The sequence below is a fragment of the Vitis vinifera genome, chromosome 11, assembly GCF_030704535.1.
Source record: "Vitis vinifera cultivar Pinot Noir 40024 chromosome 11, ASM3070453v1".
NCBI lineage: Eukaryota > Viridiplantae > Streptophyta > Magnoliopsida > Vitales > Vitaceae > Vitis > Vitis vinifera.
The window spans coordinates 6,988,989-7,010,881 of record NC_081815.1 but is presented as its reverse complement, the minus strand read 5'-3'; the positions used below and the strand labels follow the sequence as shown (position 1 = coordinate 7,010,881).

General features: G+C 35.2%; 1 protein-coding gene across 1 annotated transcript in view; it reads right to left on the bottom strand.

Moving 5' to 3' along the window:
- Window positions 1-1,889: 1,889 nt before the first annotated feature.
- Window positions 1,890-21,893, bottom strand: part of LOC100243116 (dicer-like protein 4) — an 85,012-nt gene continuing 65,008 nt past the window's right edge. The window contains exons 19-25 of the mRNA XM_002264450.5: window positions 21,573-21,782; window positions 20,132-20,581; window positions 19,723-19,995; window positions 13,193-13,519; window positions 2,990-3,281; window positions 2,766-2,880; window positions 1,890-2,318 (exon numbers count right to left, since the gene is read on the bottom strand). Of these exons, the coding sequence (XP_002264486.2) occupies window positions 2,156-2,318; window positions 2,766-2,880; window positions 2,990-3,281; window positions 13,193-13,519; window positions 19,723-19,995; window positions 20,132-20,581; window positions 21,573-21,782 (1,830 nt within the window). The 3' untranslated portion in view covers window positions 1,890-2,155. The remainder of the gene's footprint in view (window positions 2,319-2,765; window positions 2,881-2,989; window positions 3,282-13,192; window positions 13,520-19,722; window positions 19,996-20,131; window positions 20,582-21,572; window positions 21,783-21,893) is intronic.

Here is a 21,893-nt window from a genome sequence, read left to right as displayed (position 1 = left end):
TATTTTGTTTTGCAAGTTTGAATTAATGAAATAAAGTGTTTGACTCTGGTTCCTATTGCCCTAGTCAACAGGTTATAATTGTTGACATTTGTATGACCCTAATCAACGGGTTATAGTAGTTGATATTATATGACCCCAATCAACGGGTTATAATAGTTGACTTTATGGCCCTAATCAACGGGTAATAATTGTTGATATTTGGTTTTGTTCACCTTAATTAGAACAAATTTGAAACTAGCCACTCATTTGTGAAGTCTCACCTAATTGGGCACCATTTGTTATTTGATAACTAGAGTAAAGATATTTTGAATGCATTTGATTTGGTTTTGATGAGAAATTGTTTTGAAATGGATATGAGAAAGTTTGTTGAAAGTTTGAATGTATTAGTATTTTGAACTCAAAAGTTTTTATGAAAATAAGTATATGTAATATTTCCTATTTGCAAGCATGATTGAAAAATGTTTGATCCATGAAACTGTATTAATGTTCCTTATTGGGCTTTGATCTCACCCCCCTTCGTTGATATTTTTTTCAGGTACTCTCAGTTCGGGTGAGGAATGATGGTTAGGCTAGGGAATTTTTCTTTGTTAAGCTTTTGGTTCAAATTTTATTTTGGACATTGTTTAGATGTTAAAATTTAATTCCCATTTAAATTATTTAAATTTAGAGTTATTTGGACAATAACACTCTGGTTGATGTGTTAGTTTTTTTTAAAGTTGATACTTGGAGATTTTAGAATTTTGTCCTACTACTCTGAACAAGAATTAGGTAATTGGTAAATTTCTAGTTACAATATGAATGTTTGTGTCGTTTCCACTTTGAGCCTTTGGGCTTGAGGTATGAAATGACCGTCATGCCCTTGGAGCGGGTTTTGGGACATGACATCTATGCTCTAGCTCATATTCCTTGAGACATGGTTTATAAGGGTTGGATGAGTTTTTAGTTTACTTATGTACATAATGGTGTTTTGGTAATTATGTAAGATTGCACAACGGTAAGTGAGTGATATATCTGAATTGGGCTAATTGATTAATTAGAATCTTATTGGGTTAATTAATCAATTAGCAATATTTTTGGGTTAAATTAAGTAATCAAAACCCATGGTGAACTCAAGTCACTTAAACCCAATAGGAAGACTATAAATACCCCTCTTAATAGTTAGAGTTTCAATCTTATTGTCTCTCCCTTTAGTTCATAGAGAGAAAACCTTAGCCTCCAACCCAAAGATCTCCACCATCTCTATGCCTAAACTTAAGAAGTCATCGGGTGGATGATTGTTGAGTTTACGAGATCACCTGTAGTATTAAAGTATTGTACATTGGCATGAATCAATTCAGAAACATTCGGATTGTAGGTATGTGAATAATATCTATATCTATACATATTATGGTTTTTGAATACCAAGTTTTCTACTATGCATAGTTTTAGAGAAGTCTAAAATAGGATTTCATGCACCCTAATGATTCAAGGTTTGGGAGTGGAGCAATCCAAGGTTTCCCAATAGGTATCACACAACTAACAAATCTCAAGACCATCTCTTGGTCCAATTTTTTTGGCACTGGCAGCTCAAAGCTATAAAGGCTCTGAATGATGGAAAATTTCATGTCACAGATAGAAAGAGAGAATTAATGAACACTAAAATTTTAGATTATCAGAGCAATTAGGAGGGCATATCAATTTCTATGAAAAATTTCCTAATTAAGTGCTGAATTTAAGTGCTCAAATTTAATGATGGAAACCTTCACTGAGTCCCAGCACAATTCAATCAATCAACTTCCCATATGCAGGAAGCTAGAAGTTTATGAAACTGATAAAACAGTGGAAGACTACTAAAGAGATGGTATGAGAGACGAAAATACATTCAATTGTCTTAATGCAATTGGCAAACAGAAAACATGAATGCTTCTCTTGCTCTTTATTTAAAATAAATTAACTGAGCCTCGAAATTTGGAGTAATGTTATGACAGTTTGATGGTGCCCAGGACTGTCATGGCACAGTCACTGGAGCAGTATGTGAGCATTGTTTACATACAGCTGATTTTTCGCATTTGTTCCTTGTATGCAATGATGATACATAAGACCAGTCCAGACTAGTTACAATGAGTATGGAACCATGTTTTAAGGGAAGCCTATAGCAGAGAAGGCTATAAATATATTACTCAGAATTAGGCAAGAAGTATCCTTCCTGCTTTAGGTAAGCAATAGCACCTTCTGCTGCAGAATCTGCTGCAGCTTTCTTGGTTGACTTAGGATATCCATAGCACTCCAAAAGTAAACCAGACCCGTCTTCTATTTTCATGGTCAGTTTGACAGTGAATCTGTGAAAATATTTAGATATAAAGAGATATCAGGAATTAATGTACGACTAACTAGTAAAATGCAACAGCAATAGGCCTGCATATGGTTTCAAGCAACCGAAGGTCTTCTCTGAGGCTATTTTGTCTTTGGGAATGTTTTTTTCTGATGGAAATAAAGAAAACAAAAACTATAATTTGAAAAATAAAATCTAAAATATCAGCCTGAGGTGGGAGATTAGTAAATAAAACCCATTTCCAAGCCATTGAGAAGTCACCTTAACCAGCAAAGACAGGTTCCAGTTTTATCTAACTGTTTGAAACATTTTTACAAACCATTGACTAACATCTAAGGCAAAGTGGCCACAAGTTTTCAACCTCCAATTTTATTTACAAGGGAGGTTAAGTTTCAATAAACATTTTTCCTAAAACAAACAGGATAACATTCACCAGGATGGTTCATGAACTTACAACTTTAAGTGGCTTGGCCCTTCCTCTTTGCAACATTCAAATGAAGGAGGTTTCCAATAGTTAGCAGCACAAATTTCATACATGCGTGCTTTTGTTGATACTTTTTGCACACCACCTAAAAAAAATTGTGTTCCAGTGAGAGAATGCAGTAATTGCTCCACATAATGCAAGTACAGTAACAAAAACAATACCTGTTGTCTGTGAGCCTGAGTCAAAGCTATTACCTTGCACTATCTCATGAGGTTGCTGTTCAGAAGCTTTAATTTGGAATTGGGGCAGATCACTGACAGGCTTGATGCAGGGGCTACAAACATTCTTGGGCTTCATCTTCATAGGCTGGATTTTGCGGTTGCAATCACTGTTAGAATGTTCCTGCATCTTCAACTTCTCAAATTCAAAGGAATCAAAAGCAACATCAATGGGTTTTTCATCATATCCAATCAGTTTGGCTTCCATCTTGCTGCTTGACTTTAAAACTTCCTCTAATGATTCAGAATGGAGCATATACCCTTGATCCTGCACATTTGAGTCGAACTCCAATGGATAAAGTTGGAAAGAAGAAGAAACTAAGGATATTGGTGCTCTTCTGTTATATTAGTGGTGAAGATTATTACAGCTGTGTATACAACTGTCGTATATAGGTGTGTGTGTGCATACAACTATGTGAATATCCAGTTGTATAGATTTGTGTATATAATCCCTGATTTGTAGGGATCTTTAATAGGATAATTTCCAATTCTTTCCTTATTCTTTCTTTTCTTCTACTGTATATATTTCTAGGGATGTATACTTTTAAAATATGAATGAGACATAATTTTTCTCCACATGGTATCAGAGACGAATTATGCCCCTTGGGATTTTTCCTTTTCAGCCTTCATTGTTGAGTTGTAGTACCATTTTTCCCCTGTTTTTTGAACCCAGTTTACAACCTTCATTGTCATTTCAAAGGCACTCTGCTATATTTTTCTCTAAAATTATTTCCGAATTCTACCCACCATGTTTGAGATTGTTGACGACACCAACACTGCCCAAACTCAAGTGACAGACAACGTGAATCCTCCATCAACGGCTGATTTGTCTAGAACAACAAATAAGGGCACTATTTGGTGTACTTACTGTAAGAAGCCGAGACACATAAGGGACTGATGCTAGAAACTCTATGGAAAGCCTCAAATTTTGAGTAAAGATTAGGGTTTCAAGGGTGCACAACAAGGTTTCAAAGCTGAACAATAGAGAACCCAGACACACTTCACCAACTTTTCTTTACAAGAAAGGGTGAATTCTGGTAATAGTGAATACACTGCGCTTAACAACGAAGAGATTGAGAAATTGAAGAATCTCCTAAGAACTCTTGAGAATCCTAGCAATGCTTGCTTTCTCACTCAGTCAAGTAAGTATTCCCCTTCTCTTGCTTTTAGTGTCTCGACTATGTCTTTCCTATGGTCTTGGTCATTGACTCAGGAGCTACCAATTATATGACTCATTCCTCACAAAATTTTAGTAGTTATAGTCCATGTCCTAGTAATAAGAAAATAGCCCAAGGGGAAGTTCACTTGAATAAATCCATAGTTTTGAAAAATGTGCTACATGTATCTAACCTTTCCACTAATCTTGTTTCCATTCATTGACTTACCAAAGAATTGAATTGTCCCTCTCATAGTGTATTTTAGGGTACGAGGAAGACAATTGGACATATTAGGGAAAATGATGGACTTTATTATTTTGAGTTGTCGTTTGGTTAAAATAGGACTGAGAATTAGGTACCCTTATCATTCCTTTCCAAAATCCCATCTACAATAAAAGATAAGATTTGACTTCATCATTGTCGTCTTGGACATTTGTTGTTTAGAGTTCTTAAAATCATGTTTCCTTTATTGTTCAAAGGAATTGATGTAGAAAAATTACATTGTGATATTTGTGAACTTGCAAAGCACCTTCGTGCTTCTTTTATAATAAGTAATAAAAGAGTTTCGATTCCTTTTGCGTTAGTTCATAGTGATATTTGGGGTCCTTCCACATTTCTTAATATTTCAAACTCTAGATGGTTTGTCTCATTTATAGATGATTGCGCTCAAGTATCTTGGATCTTTCTATTCAAACAAAAATAGGATGTAAGTACTACTATATTTCCCAATTTTCACAAAATGGTCAAACCTCAATTTGGAGAGGGAATCAAGAAGTTTAGGTATGATAATACAAAGGATTACTTCAATCAAGTCTTATCACCTTATTTTAAAAAAGAAGGTATTATCCATGAATCCTCTTGCATTAGTACTCCCCAACAAAATGGGGTTGGTGAAAGAAAAAATGGTTATCTTCTTGTTGTTACAAGAACTTTTTCGTTCCATAAAATGTTCTTAAATCATATTGGGGGAAGCAATTATTATTGTTGCTCATCTTGGGATTCACTCAAACTTATGGTATTGATTATCGAGAAACATTTGCCCCAGTTGCCAAACTTAATACTGTAAGAGTTCTTTTATCCCTTGCTGCAAATCTGGATTGACAACTTCAACAACTAGACATTAAAAATGCTTTTTTGAATGGAGCCCTAGAAGAAGAAGGGTACATGGAATTACCTCCTGGATTTGATCATGAAAGGAAGAAAGGAAGGGAAAGTCTACAAGCTTAGAAAATCTTTCTATGGTTTGAAACAGTTGCCCGTGAATGGTTCAAGAGATTTACCAAGACCATCATGATGCATGGATATATATAGGCTCAATCCGATCATACCTTGTTTTATCGTCACAATGATGGTAAGGTCACTATTCTCATTGTCTATGTGGATGACATTATAGTGACTGGAAATGATCTAATGGAAATGGAACGATTAAAAGAGAAGTTGGCTACTGAGTTGGAAACTAAAGATCTAGGACCTCTATGTTACTTTCTAAGAATGGAAGTAGCAAGGAACAAAAGTGGAATATCAGTTTCCCAAAGAAAATATATTCTAGATCTTTTGAAAGAAACCGGAATGCTAGGATGTAAACCTATGGATACTCCAATTGATCTAGTAAAAAAGATTGGAGAACAAAAAGAAAGCACACCTGTTGACACCGGAAGATATCAACTCCTAGTAGGAAAGCTAATTTATCTTTCCCACAGCAGGTCAGACATCGCTTTTGCAGTAAGCGTTGTGAGTCAATACATGCATGCTCCTTGCGAAGAGCATGTGAAAACTGTGTATAGAATTTTGAATTATCTTAAAGGATCTCTTGGGAAAGGATTATACTTCAGGAAAAATGAAACAAGAAGCATTGAAGGGTTCACGAACGCTAACTGGGCAAGATCCATAGATAATCGAAGATCAACTTCAGGCTATTGCACCTTTGTGTGGGGCAACTTGGTGACTTGGAGGAGCAAGAAGCAAACGGTTGTAGCTAGAAGTAGCACAGAGGCGGAATTTTGTGCTATTGCTCATGGTATGTGTGAACTATTATGGCTTAAACAACTTCTAAGGAGAAATTGGTGTGAAGGAGGAGATGCCAATGAAGGTGTATTGCGATAATAAGGCGGCCATCAACATATCACACAACCCAGTTCATCATGTCCGAACTAAACACGTAGAAGTTAACAAACACTTTATAAAAGAGAACGTTGAAGACGGTACAATTTGCATGGTTTATGTACCAACAAATAAACAAGTAGCAGATGTACTCACCAAAGCACTATCAAGAAGATCATTCAAGTAGCTAATAGACAAGCTGGGTATGTTCAATTTGTACAACCCAACTTGAGGGGGAGTGTTGGAAGATAATTTGAATAAAATCAAATCATTTTAATTATGGATAGATTCCGTTTTAAATCAGTAGCCAAATAATCAACAATTATTTGGTTGTTATTCGACTTTGTCTCTTTTGACTTTTTTGATTAGAAGATATGATTTAATTATTCCTAGAATTAAGGCTTATTTCACGTCCTGCTATGTATAAATTATAGTTTGTACCACTGTTTTATTTTTAATAAGAATTCGGTGAATGCTAGTTTTTTCTCCTGATCGGTGACATATACATTATTGACTTATTTCCTAAAAAGTTAAGCTTTTAAGGCAAGTGATAGTTTGACTAGTTATTAATGTGAAAACTATATTATGAAATACATAACAACTACATAGACAAAAAAGTTCCCAGAGCCTAGGTGCAAGGCAAGTCTGATCAAAGTAAGGCTCATTCCAAGACGCACGTGCAATTTTATGGAATATCGCAAATTTAGACACACTGACATATATTCATATGTTATCACAAATAATCCAAATTCCTAATTCAAACCAACACAAAAGGCCAAAAAATAAAAAATTCAAGATTAAAGCATTTAAAAGAAGCATCCAACAAAACAATTGAATAAGAAATAGCTCATAAAATTCATATTTTAGAACTAACTACATCTAGAATAACTCACATAATTCATAATTCAAGCTCTAAATAAATTCACGGTAGTTCTAGCTCACGTGATTTGTATTTAGCATTAATTTATATTTTAAATTAGAGAAACTATCATATTTAGCAAAACAGGCTATCTTTCCATAGAAATCAATTCCTGTATTTAGCCCTAATTTCTTAATTAATCCTGTTACATTCAGAAATCAATTCGTGCTAGAAAAGAAAAGCTATCTTCTACTTCTTTATCCTTTTTAAAATCAGTTAAAAAAAGAAATATCAGACACAAAGAAGGGTAAAAAAAAAGAATGAAACCTGTGTTGTAGTGAAGTGTCCATACATGATTTTGTTGTTATAGGCATCTTTCAATAAAAATTAATTCTCATATTTGGCCCTAATTTCTTAACTAATTCATGTTAAGTTCAGAAATCAATTCATGTTAGAAAAAAAAAGTTTTCTTCTTTTTCTTCTTTAAAAATCAATTATAAGAAAGAAATATCAGTTCAAAAAGCAGGGAAAAAGACTGGGACCATGTCACAGTGGAGCCCCAGTACCTGATCTATGTTGGCTTCATCACCTTCTTCTTGTCCTTCTCCTTCTCCTTGTGGTTTGCACTTTTGCCCTAGAGATTGGTTGGATTTATATATCAACAGGCAAAACAATGTTGTTTTGCTCATTTTTCGAAAGGAAATAGACAGCAAAACGATGCCCTTTTTTTCTGTTTTAAAAAAGGAAGGAAAGGGCTCAAAATGATGTTTTACCCTATTTGGCACCAAAATGACATCATTTGAGCTTGTTTTGCACTTTTTCTATAGGAAGACAAGGACCTATTTTAGAGAAAGAAGCATGGGTTGGGTTTATATACTAATCAGAAAAATGACATCATTTTGCTCATGTTTTTTTTTGACAAAAACAGACATAACATTGTTTTGTTGTGTTTATAAAAAAAAAAAAAAAGGGATCCAAACAATGTCATTTTGCCCTATTTTGTACCAAAATGACATTGTTTTCGGCCACCATAAAAAAGAAATAGTAATAATGATGATGATTCAAAGCCTAGTCACTAGCATTCGTGCCTAAGTTAGGCCTTAGCTTGTGGTGTGGTACCTCAACTAGGCGATGGGCATTCATGATCCAACACCTGCACCATATCACTTAGCGCCTTTGACAACATGGGGTATATTAGTATTACACGCACTCACAAACACAATAAAGGGTGTGGGCTATAAAAAATGGTCCAAAGATATTGTCTTCCTTTTCTTCTTTTCTTCTATTTTTTCATTGCCTTTTCCTTTACTATCAAAGAACTCTAACATGCATAAGTGACTTTGTCCTTCTTATTTTAACAAGTATTTAAATTATTTAGTTAAACTGTTGATTGGGTTATATTATAGCTGGTTTTATGTTGATAAGTTATTCATAAAGCTAGTAAAATATAAAAAGAATTATTGCTTTAAGAAGATTTTTGTTTTCAATAAATATATGATGAAACAAGTTTAACAAGTTATTTAAAAGCTAAATCCTCATGTCTCTCCAACCTAAATGTAGGAGAATTTGATGTTAACTTTTGGGTGTGGGAGAGAGGCTCATGGAAGTTTGATAGTCGGCTCTGCAGTATTCTAGGTGTTGCTAGTGAAAGGGGATGCTCTCTCTTGGGTTCCTCACTCAGCTAATCAAGTTGTGGACTAGTTAGATGAGCAAGGAGCAAAACAATGGTTTCCTTTTTTAGAGATATTTTTTCTCCTCGAGTTCGTAGAACTTTTGTAGTATATGTACATTGCTTTGTCTATGCAGATAATGGTAAGTTTTGTGATGCAGTATGCATTTATACCTTTTGACCAACATTTGTATATCTTTGGTAGGATTTTTCACCCTTCTTTGTATTTTTATTCAATGGAAGGAACATATTTTGTTTCTGATAAAAAAAGTTGTTTATAGTTGAATAGGGCTTGTGATTGGATAAACATTTACCTATGTATGGCTTTGTCAGATGTTTGGTGGAGTAGGTTTAACAGGTTATGTATGAATGCATGATAGATTGTACATAAATGAGCTTAAGGCTAGTCAGCATTGTTTCTTTTTCCTCCCTTCTAGCCCCACTCGTGTGTTGGTAGGGAGATCGGGTTGGAACCCTAATATAGTTATTTTTCTTAATGCTAATTGATAGGAATTAGCTTCATGTTTCAACACACAAGTATCCATTGGTAGCTAATATGGTTATCTACATACATATATATATATATATAGTTGTTAACAATTTCCAATATATGATACAATACAATAATATGATATATTTTTTTTTATGGAAATTGATATATATCACAATCTCTATTTTACTCTTAAATATATCATACGACATATATGATACACAATACTATACGTAATACAACAACACACATACCTTTACTATTCTTCATAATTTTTAAGAAAAATCAAATAATTTTTTTTTTCTCTTTAAGGAATTATTATATCAATTGTTTAAAATATACAACAAGGTTAAAAATTGATCATAAAAGGGGGAGAGGGGTAAAATAATTCTACATGAAAAGCTACATTTTTATTGTCAAAAGTCATATAAGAAAAGTAAATTTATTCTTACAATGACTATAAGAGAATTTTCACATTCAAAATGATGATGATTAGTGAATAAAAACTTTTACTTATACATTAGTTTTTTTTTTGGATTCCTTTTTTTTTTTTTGATTGGAAACGACAAATATGTATATTGATAGAAAAAAGAAGTACAAAAGAAGGACGAGGAATCCTCCCACCAAAGATAAAACTAAATAACACAATAAAAAAAACAAGAAACTACACTATGAAAACTACGAACAAGCTCTCTTAGCTAGACCATCCCATTGGAACTACACACTACTAGCCAATCTAGTTGTAACACGTTAAGGGGAATGCCCTTAAAAACCATGGAACAAAAAGCCCAAAGAGAAGCAGGGAAGTGAATGGAATCCCATAGATTCTTTGAGTTCCTAGCTTTGTCCTCAAATATCGTAGCATTTCTTTCCCGCCACACAACCCAAATTAAAGCAATGCACGTGTTTTGCCACAAAACTATCCCTCTCTTGGAAATGCCAAAACCTTTATTGATGGACATCATGTCGGAAATGCTTCTCAGAGGAACCCAATCCATCTTGGCTAGTTGAAATAATCTGTGCCACAACCCCATCGTCAAAGAACAATGTAGGAAAAGATGATCTGTTGATTCTCCTTGCCTCATACACAACTTACAAATGTCAAGACTAAGAACTTTGTATGGTATTCTCAATTGTAGCAAGTCATTAGTATTTACCTTCTTGTGTGCCACTAACCAGACAAAAGACTTGATTTTAAAAGGGACTTGAGAATTCTATACAAGTTTAGTAGGGAAAAGTGGAGATAAATCGGGTATTTGGGACAAGGCTATAAAGAAAGACTTGACAGTAAACAATCCTGAAGAAGATAAAGACCAGGATCTCGCATCTGAAGCCGAAGTGGATAAATGCATACAATCAAGAGATCACATGAGACATTCTAGATCTTCTATCTCAAAATTGGAAAGATTACGACGGAAATTAAAGTTCTAAGAGAAAGGGCGAGCAGAACCGAGAATTGAAGATATAAGAATATTTTTATCCGTGACTTCTCTAAATAGTCTTGGATATTGGGATCTCAAAGGCTGGTCTCCCCACCACAAATCTTCCCAAAAGCGAATTCTTTCCCCATCTCCTACCATAAACCGAGTATACTTGGAAAAATCCTGAAAGACTTGTGCAATAGCCTTCCAAGGACAACGATGTGACCATCTGACTAAAGTGTTGGCATCCCAACCATTGGAATGTGTCCCATAAATGCTTAGAATGACCTGATGCCATAGAGTTGTACTCTCCCTAGGATACCTCCACAACCACTTCCCTAAAAGAGCAAGATTCCTTAAAGAAATCTTCCCAAACCTCAATCCCCCTTTTACCCTCAGCTTACACATTACATCCCAACTAACAAGATAATCTCTTTTACCTTCCCTAACCAAAGGAAATCCCTTTGCAATCTCTCAATTTTTGCAGCCACTGAAGCGGGAATCTTAAACAGGGGATTCTTTTTTTTGGTATGGAAGAAATAACAATAAACATGAAAAGGTGAAACTTTGAAGATGACACATAAGGACATATATATCAACAACATGTACAAGTACATATGACATATATATCAACACGTACAAGTACATATACCCAATTAGAATTTAAACTAAGAATCATATCTCAATATTACAAATTTATTACTATGATGAATTTATATATTAAAATCATATGAAAACATTCAATGCTAAAGTTTTATGAACTTATATATATTAATTTTTTTTTTTTTTGATAAGTAACTTATATATATTGAAATATATTTTGTTAAATTGAACCATTCAAAGCTCTAATATTCAATGTTTTCATATAGTTTAACTCATTAAATTCTACTATCTTTCACAAAATTGGTCATACATTACTTCATACTTCATGCTTCCAATATATATAGATGCATATGTTTTCTATTTATTTGTCACTATATAAAAAAACTTACGATGCACGATTCATGTGTGTATGAGCTATAGGCAGCTTTTTAAAATATTGTTGACAATAGCCATTTCAAGCCATATTGGAAAAAAACTAAGTAGAAGTTGTAAGATGAAGCAGGAACTTCAAAGTAGGAACTTCTTAGCAAACAAGTGACTTGTGTTTTATGGGAAGCTAGATGTTTATCATGTAGTTTCGTATCAAACATTAAAGTCATAGTTTCATCCTACGACTTCTACTTAATTTTTATTTATTTATTTATAAATTATTGGCTTATGTGGACCTACATGGGAACAACAGGGCATTGTGAATAATATTTTAGAAAGATGCCTATAACTTATATTTTTTCTACCAAAATGGTCAATTGTGACCTTCAACTAGGCTAATATAGTTGTGTTTATTAATGGTAACTTGACAGGTATGGGCTCTCTCCCTCTCTCATCTTTGTGTGTGTATGTGTGGCTGCGTGTGTCTCCTCCTTCCTCCATGTGTTGTGTATATTTCTGTGTTGGTTCAGTACTAACACAATTGTTTTCCTAATGGTAACTTGATAGGTACTGGCTCTCTCTTTCTCTCTCTCTCTCTTTTGGCATGAGTGTATGTTTGTTAGTGAATAATTTAGTTTTTCTTAATGATAACTTGATAAGTACCCACTATCTCTCTTCCCTTCCACGTGTTATACGGTCATTCTCTGTTAGTTGGTGGCTAATCTAGTTGTTTTTCTTAATGGTAATTGATAGGTATTGGCTTTCTTCCTCTCTCTTTTCTGTGTCTGTGAGTGTATGTGTGTTTGTGGCTCATTAGGTTATTTTTCTTAATGATGACATGAAAGGTATTAGTGGCACAAGTCATGGTTAGTGAATACTGAATGGGGTAAAATGGAAGATATCACATTGAAATTCAAATAGTTTTGAATAACAAGATCTTGAACATTTCTCTTTTCATTGTCTTAGAATTTGCTGATCAGCCTGATGCTTAGTACCACATATGTTTTTCCAACTTTCTTACTAACTCTTCATTTCTATCACCAAATACATTTTTGGGTATAAAAATGGAAAGGAACTCTTCACTTGAAGAAATGAAAATATGAAATAAAGACTTGTCCTCATTTCTGTTATTAAATGGGCCCTAAAAGTTTCATCAGTTTTAACAAGAGATGTTAGTCCTCAAGAGTTGATTAGTGTTTATATGCTTGCAATTACTATCTCAGTCTGCATTTTCCTTTTTCTGCTTTTTCCCCTAGATTCTGAAGATTGCCCTCTATACAGTTGCAAAACAGGAAGGAAATATCAGCTCATCCTCCAACATGACAGTTTGTTGAGCAGGAAAGCTAACATTTGACATAAATTTACCAGAACAGGAAATGTGACTACTACCATACCAGATAAGTAAACCATTTTTGCAACTTCAAGTAAACAATGTGACAACAAACATGCTGGTTTTGCAGGGCAATAGCAATGGGAAACCAGAGAACATAATATAAGTGTATGAAATTTACCTTTAATTTTTTGAATAATTGATTTGAAGCTATTCTTCTAGCATCTTTTCTATTGGCATTTGTTGCAGAAGCAGTTGTACAAATATCATCTCCACTCACTTTTGCTTCAACTAAAAAGGTTCCACCCTGCTTTGAGGTTGGAAACTGCAGATCCCAGTTATGATGTTGACAAAGTTCCTGTAGCTCCCGAATAGGATTGAGTTGCAAATCGGAAAAGCTCATGATACGATCCAAAATGGAGAGCATTATGTTCCAAGCATGGTTCAAATCAAAACCCTTGTCCAAAAGAATGGCGCCCATACAAGATTCCACCAAATCACCAAGAGCCTGAATTAACAGAGAAATGATTTCAAAACTTTCTGAATTTGATAATGTTGGAATATGTTAACTTACATGGATATCTTTCAGAATTTAAATATGACTGGGGAAGACCTGTACCATTATTTAGTTTTTTCACATACACCTTGAACTTTTAGGATTACTAACAAGAATAAAGTTGGCAATGGTTTCTCATTGTCATCAATAACAATCAACCAAGAGCACAGAAAGCCATCATATCAGCATTCCAGAAAACCAGAGATCAATAAATCAAATGCTAATATGGAACAACAAGTTGAGAGTGTTGTAGATATCAGCAGCAAAACATACTCAGAGAATTGAGAAAGAAAAAGAAAAAAAGCACAGATAATAAGCATGTGATGTATGCCGACAAGCATACATGAAGTATGCATCAAAAGCAGTAGCTTTCATACATCAATGCAGTCTCTCAAGTTCTAGACTATGCTTGGTTACAACCTTTCACTCTAAGAGAAGTTTGCTGCCATATGTTCATTCCTACAGAGTTCCCAGGGGACTCAAACCTATTAACCTACTACAATAAACAAGAACTAGTTTTATTTATCTTTTATTATTATTATTTTTTTACTAAAGAAAAAACAAATAAATTTGTTAAAAGAAATTTATTTATAAGAATAAATGCAGTTTAACGTCTGATGGCATCTAATAAAATTACATCGAACTGAACACTCATTTAAACTACAATGAATCTACGATAAACTATTCCAATGACTGAAATGCTGAAATAAAATTAACATTAGTTTAAGATAACTAAGCCTATGCTAAATATTAAAAATACCACTCCTTTTCTATGTCAAATGCAGAAAATTAACTTGCAATAAAAGAGTTAGATCTTAAAAGATAAAAGGAGGTTAGAGACAAATGGCTGAGGGTGAGATCAATGGACATAAGGCTACCTCCAGCTTGAGATGGATCAGCTTAAACCACAAAATTGTCGCCTTTAGGAATTCAGTGAATTTAGAGACCAAGAAAGAAGCAGCAACAGAGAATCAAAAGGTGTAGCTGGAAACCAAGAAGTAACTAGGGCTTGACCTTCCAACTTGCAGAAACCAGAAAATTACAATAGCAATTGAAAGAGATTGATATAGGCCAGCAGAGAATCTAGAGAACAGGTTTAAAGACACCAACAGCTGCAAGTGACAATGGAACAATAAAGGTGTTCCAATTACACATCTTGCTGCATGTCTAAAATGTGGTTAAAAATGCCAGCTATCGGGTTGAAAATGTTAAATAAAGTTGGGTTTTTGATATCTCCATTCTGATAGTTGACACGCTGACATCTTAATACATAAAATGTAATTTTGAGATCACATAGATATAGAGATCTCATAGTCTATATCTATTGGGATTCATAAATTCCTGATGTATGACCCAAAATATTGAGAATAATATTGATATATTCTTCCATAGTTAACACAACATTGTGATCACCTTATTTTCTTCCCTTCCACACACCACACCCTCCCCCCCCCCCCCCCCACTAATTTCTTAATTCAACTTTCTCTCATCAGAAACAGAAATTAAATAAAAAACAAAGTGAACAAGAAATCCTTCCCAATACAAAATCTAGTCAAAAACCAGAAAAGGTAATAATAAACCACTCGAATGTGGAAACAAAACAAGATATACTAATCATGGATGTTTCATAAGTATTGGCCCAAAAAAGCTCCATAGAACTCGGGGGATGAGAAACATGGTTCAAAGTTGCTATATCAATCATTGACTCGGAAGGTATTTTTTTTTGATTGGAAACAACACAAAGATTTATTGATAGATAAAAAGTACAAAAGAAGGATGAGGAAGCCTCCTGCCAAAGACAGCTAAACTATAGTAAAATACACTGAAAAACAAGCAAACACTCTAAAAAAACCACTCCTTATGGAGTACACACAGCTATCCAATCAAGAAGTATCGCATTAAGGGGAGTCCCCTTAAAAACCTTGGAACAATAGGCCCAAAGAGAAGCAAGGAAAACAATAGAGTCCCAAAGAGACTCTGAATTCCTTGCTTTATCCTCAAAAATCCTCGCATTTCTTTCCCTCCACACAATCCGAATAAGAGCGATGTTTGCAGCTTGCCACAAGGCTATCCCCCTCTTAGACGAACCAAATCCATTGAATTTGATGTACATCATGTCAAGGATGCTTCTCGGGGGAACCCAATCCATCTTAGCTAACTGAAATAACCTGTGCCATAACCCAATTGTCAAGGAGCAATGAAGAAAAATATGATCAGCTGATTCCCCTTGCTTCATGCACAGAATACAAATATCTGGACTAAGGGCTTTGTAGGGTCTTCTCACTTGTAGCATGTCATTAGTATTCACCTTCTTGTGTGTCACTAACCAGATGAAGGACTGCACTTTGAAAGGAATTTGAGAATTCCAAACGAATTTAGAAGGAAAAACCTGAGGAGATCCAAAACATTGGGATAAAGCTAGAAAGAAAGATTTAACTGAAAAAAGCCCTGAAGAAGACAAGGGCCACAATCTGGCATCTGGAACCGAAGGTGATAAATGCACTCCATCAAGAGATCGCATGAGGCCTTCTAAGTCCTCAATCTCAGAATCTGACAAGTTACGACGGAAATTTAAATTCCAAGAGAAAGGACGAGTAGGACCGAGAACTGAAGAAATAGGTATGTTTTTATCCAAGACTACTCTAAATAGACTTGGATATTGGGATCCCAAAGGTTGGTCCCCCCACCACAAATCTACCCAGAAACGAATTCTTTCCCCATTTCCTACCACAAATCGAGTAAACGAGGAAAACTCCTGAAAGACTTGAGAAATAGCCTTCCAAGGACAGCGATGTGACCATCTGACTATTGTGTTGGCATCCCAACCATTGGAGTGTGAACCATAGATGCTTAGTATGACCTGATGCCAAAGAGCTGAACCCTCTCTAGGGTCCTCCACAACCATTTCCCTAAAAGAGCGAGATTTCTCAGAGAAATATTCCCAAAACCCAAACCCCCTATTTCCTTCGGTTTACACACGACATCCCACCTGACTAAATGATCCTTTTTGCCTTCCCCAATCCCTGACCATAAAAAATCCCTCTGCAACCTCTCGATTTTTGCAGCAACTGAAGCGGGTAACTTAAATAAAGACAGATAGTAACAGGGCATATGGGAAAGGCAAGATTGGATGAGAGTTATCCTTCCTCCTAAGGATAGGTATGCCTTTTGCCAACCATCTAATCTTCTTGAAATTCTCTCAATCACAGGATCCCAAAAACCACCTGCCCGGGGGTTCCCGCCCAAAGGAAGACCCAGATATAGTATAGGCCAGCCAGAAGCCTTGCATTCAAGTGTCTCAGCCAATCTTGAAATATGAGCTTGATCCAAATTGATGCCATAAATATTACTCTTGTCTAAATTGACCTTAAGTCCAGAAATATGCCCAAATGCTAACAAAAGACTCTTGAGAGTCTGCAAGTCTTCCTCCCTAGTGTTAGAAAAGAAGATGGTGTCATCGGCAAATTGCAAATGAGATACCCTAGTTTTGTTTCTACCCACCCTGAAACCCTCTAACATATTTCTCTCCTCTGCTCTCAAAAGCATCCTACTCAATACATCTGCTACTAAAGTAAACAAAAAGGGGGATAAAGGGTCTCCTTGCCTTAATCCTCTCGATGCCTTAACCCAACCTTTAGCGCTACCATTCACCAATACTGCATAAGATACCGAGGACAAGCATCCATTCATCCATTTCCTCCATTTAGGACTGAACCCCTTCTTCTCTAACACTTGATCTAAAAAGTCCCCCTTACGTGATCGTAAGCCTTTTCAAAATCAATTTTAAAGACGACACCTTCCTCCCCTGATCGTCTTCTCTCATCCACTATCTCATTTGCTATGAGGACTGCATCCATTATTTGTCTCCCTTGAACAAAAGCGCCTTGAGTAGTATGGATGGTTTCATGTAAGACCCCTCTTAGACGCCCTGAGAGCACTTTGGCTATTATCTTATAGAGACTAGTGATCAAACTAATGGGTCTAAAGTCTGAGATTTTCTTTGTCGTACTCTTTTTGGGCAAAAGAACAATGGAAGGTATAAAGGCACCTTGGTCTTGGTAATTAGGATTGGTAAGGGACGATAAGAAAAATATGGTAATTTAATAGCTCAAAAAATTTTAAAAATATAATTAATGAATATGATATAACTATTATATTTTTATTAGTTATTTATTAAAATGTATTAAATGATATTCTTTTATGTGAACTTTATCATTTTTTATTATTTTTCTAAATTTATATGTAAAATAAATTCAATTATATATCAATTAATTTATTAAGAGTTTATATTTATAACCATATAAATATTCATGTTCATACTTTATGCCCATAGCCATATTAATATCCCCATTTATCTTCCATATATATTTATGAAATCCCATCCTCAACCCATACATGTAATCCATGATGCTATATAATATGATACCATATATATTATTGATATGTGATAAAATACCCAATACCCAATCTTCTTCTCTGGCTACGAGTGAATCTTGTTCTCAAGCTTTCAAGATTGTCACCATGAAGTACAACCAGAGATGTCTATGCAAGAAAAGCCAAGGCACCACAAAAATGTTGTCACTAGTAAAAAATCCAGATCACCATCCAAGATGGTGTCGATAGCAAAAAGGATTAGAAGATGATGATTGGAGGAAGAGAGACCATCGACACCAAATCATCGCTTCTCAAGTTTCAATCACCGCAATAGCAATAGCAAGCAATGAAGCAGGGAGATTTTGTGGATGATGAAGAAAAAGAGGGACTTGTGACCTAACTCGGGGTATTAGGGTTGAATTTGAAACTCGGTCAAGTCGAAAAAGTTTTTTCAAAAAAACCGTCCAAGTCAAACGATTCAAGGCGAGTTAGCACCAAGTCAAAATTTAATGTTGTAAATTGTAACTTGGGTTTCAGAATTGTCTCGGACCTAGCCAAGGCATATACAACTTGGTCGAGTTGCACTGGACTCGGCCAATACTTCTAATCCTGGTAAGAAACCCCTTACAAACATATTGGTCCCTTATTATTTACTTAGCTAACTAGTCTACAAACTGGGAGTGCTAAACATGGAGCTGAAGGAAAAAACATCCTAAGTCACCAGTGATATCTATAGTTGGGCAAACCCACAAACATCTCCCACTTCATTGACACCCACAAAATAACGTGTGCCCCCTCCACATAAGAGCAATAGAGGTGTCCTGATCACACATCTTACAACTACAAACCTTAAAGGGATTTTAACATATGCTTCAGTCACAAAAGGCCAAAGATAAGAATTTCTTAACTCAACTTTCATATTAGATTTTTAGATCTTTAGGTGTACCAACAGTTTTCCCACCTTCTACTGAAAAGTTGCCTTCCATCCAACACTAGTGTACTTCATTTCTTCTTGTTCTTCATCCATTTTTTTTTTCTCCATAATTTTATCTGTTTACTTCTAGCATGGGCATCCCTCAATGTGCATTTGCTGTTAAGTTTTTAGCAGGATTTTGCCTTTGGACTTTCTTTTTCCTGTCTGGTTCCATCTGCTCAGGTGCCTCTTAAACCCTCTTCTAATATTTAGCAAAAACCTATGTAAAAGAAATTAAACAAATGATAATCTAAATGCAATTTGCAAATAACACCAAGAAGAAAGCTTGAGCTGCCTCAACAGAGTATGACATTGTTACATTCAAGGGCCTGGTTCAGCGGCAGTTGAAAAGATTTAGACTAGAGCTGCCTTGAACGCTGAGATTGCATGTTCTTTTTTTTCCCTCCTTTTTGGAAGAGGAAGAATCAAAGAACATGGTGAGCTCTCTGGTAATTCCCCTCATGATTAATGGATGTCTGGCACAATCATTTTAGCCATCATACCAGTCCTGAACTGCGAAAGTCGCTTTGTGTCACTCAACACAGATATTCATAGTTCCATGCCTAAATTTTAATTCACATGGACCCAAATAACTAACAGAATTTTATTAAATATTGCTCTATGTTTACCACAAAATGCAAAATTTTCAACATTGAAATCAGCACCAATAGTTTCATTTTGGGATCTCAACAAATTTCATCAGCACCAACTTTGCAAACTTGCAAGCTACTATAAAAGTGTACCAGTTAGATTAAGCCCAAAATTGTGTTTGAATAAAAAATAAAAAGATAAAAGTTCACAATGATACCTTTGGACACTTTGGCCCTTCATGCAGATCCTTATCTAAGGTAGGAGTTCTAATAAAGTCCACGTACTTCTTTATTGCCTCAGAGAGGCTACTGGCATCGCATATAAGAAATTCATGTAAGGATCGACTCACTGCAACATTCGCAAATGACTTATTGTTCACAGACAATGATCTCAAATCTGTCATCTGGCCAGGCTTCAGCTTTGGATAAACAGAATAAAGGTATGACGTGATTAAATAATCCAAGACAGCATCTCCAAGAAACTCCAGCCTCTGTTCAAAAGGTCAAATTATTATAAAATGTGGTATCCTGACATAAAATGCTGCAAGGACTCTGGCTTGAACTATTAATCAGGATGAATCATGCTCATCTAGCATCCAAAGTGGTACAGAACAACCAAGCACATACCTGATAGCAGCCCCCTCCATGCTTGTTATAAGAAGGATGTACAATTGCCTGTAGAAGTAGACCTTTATGGAGAAACTCATGACCTAACAATTTTTCAAGGGCAGGAACATCAGTAGAAGAGGCAAGCTGCATGTAGCTTGTGCTTGAAATGCAAGCATTAATAACTTGAAAGGCTTCAAAGTCCACTTGTATGCCAATCCATTTAAGGAAAACAGTTGCAGCTTTAAAGCCACTGTCAACAATGAATGCACCAACCAGAGCCTCAACGACATCTGCAATGGTTTTCTTGTGTAGCCAATGATGACATTTACTGCATCTGACTTCAGTAGTAGGAGTTTTACCACACCGAGAATGAATGGCCATTTCAGTTTCCTTCTCACATATTCTGGGACAGCGATGCCCAAGTGCAAAGAATTGGCCAGGATCAAATGACTGATCACGGATATAAACCTAAAATGCAAGGACAAATACAATGCAGTTAATATTTATCTATTTTTCACTTATTTATCCATTTTTTACTTGTCAAACATTCATTTACCACTTCGGTAACTGCTGTTTCTGTCAGCATGAAGGTATCCATAGATCACATTTCAGTTCCTTGGAGAAGGCCTTTCATACACTTCGGCATTTTATTTTCCCCAGATATTTTAACTAGGGGATGGGAACTTTATCATCAGATATAAATTTACCATGTTTTGGATATTCATAATTAGGAAATTGACTTTTCTTGAATATGAGATCCTCCCAAAATTTGGTGCAATCTCTTACCCATCTTAGCCCTGCTATTTCCAGTCTCATTCTTAGGGAATGGGGGAAAAAAAGGAGAGAGGATACCCCATTTTAATTCCCTTACGTATAAACAAATCTAATTTTTGTAAATATAATTTGAAGGATTCTTTTGCAAATCTGCATTACTTCCCATGCAAGTCCTAAAGTTATTAAATACTAGAATGAGAATAAAATTTGACAGGAATATCGAGTCCTGAACCTAACCAAACACTGGAATCAGAATCTTATATCCATTTCATTCCAACGATCTATTTCCTGAAATGGGATTCTTATTCTTGACCTCAGATTTCTGCAAATCAAGCACATCCTTTTTGTCCATGTTTGATACCAACACTCACCTTAGCACTTCATCATTAGTATGATGAGCTAATTTTACTTCTAGAGATTCATCACCAACCTGATACATAAATGTCTAAGGATTCATTGAGAATCTTGCTCTGTGGACAAAAGTTCCAAAAATTCCATGATATAAATCACAATGAAAGCAAAAGAATTTATTTTTGATCAATTTATTTGCCTATCAACGAAAAAGGAATATGTTCAATCAAGTGAAATACAACATTATGAGGCTAAGCTATAAAATAAAATAAAAAGTAAAAAATAAAAAACAAGGACAATGAATAAATTATTTTCCTAAAACAAAACCATATACCTGTAAATTCCTTCTAACTGCTAGCTTGAATAAATTGGAATTGTTTACAACATTAGAACGTCTCCGAGTTAGTTCTCCTTCATCAAGGGCATCATACAAAAGAAAAAGGCGCCTGCCAACTGCAAATTTGAGGAAAGCATCACCAAGTACTTCCAGCCTTTCAAGAGAAAAGCGCTCCAAGCACTTCTCTGTTGTGAGTGCTTCTAGAACCTAGTATAGAAGACCTCTGCTGTTGTTAGCAAATTGGTTTAGTGTATATACAGATTCCCACTAGAATTTGAATAATGCCAAAACCAACTTAATATAAACACATTGCTTATC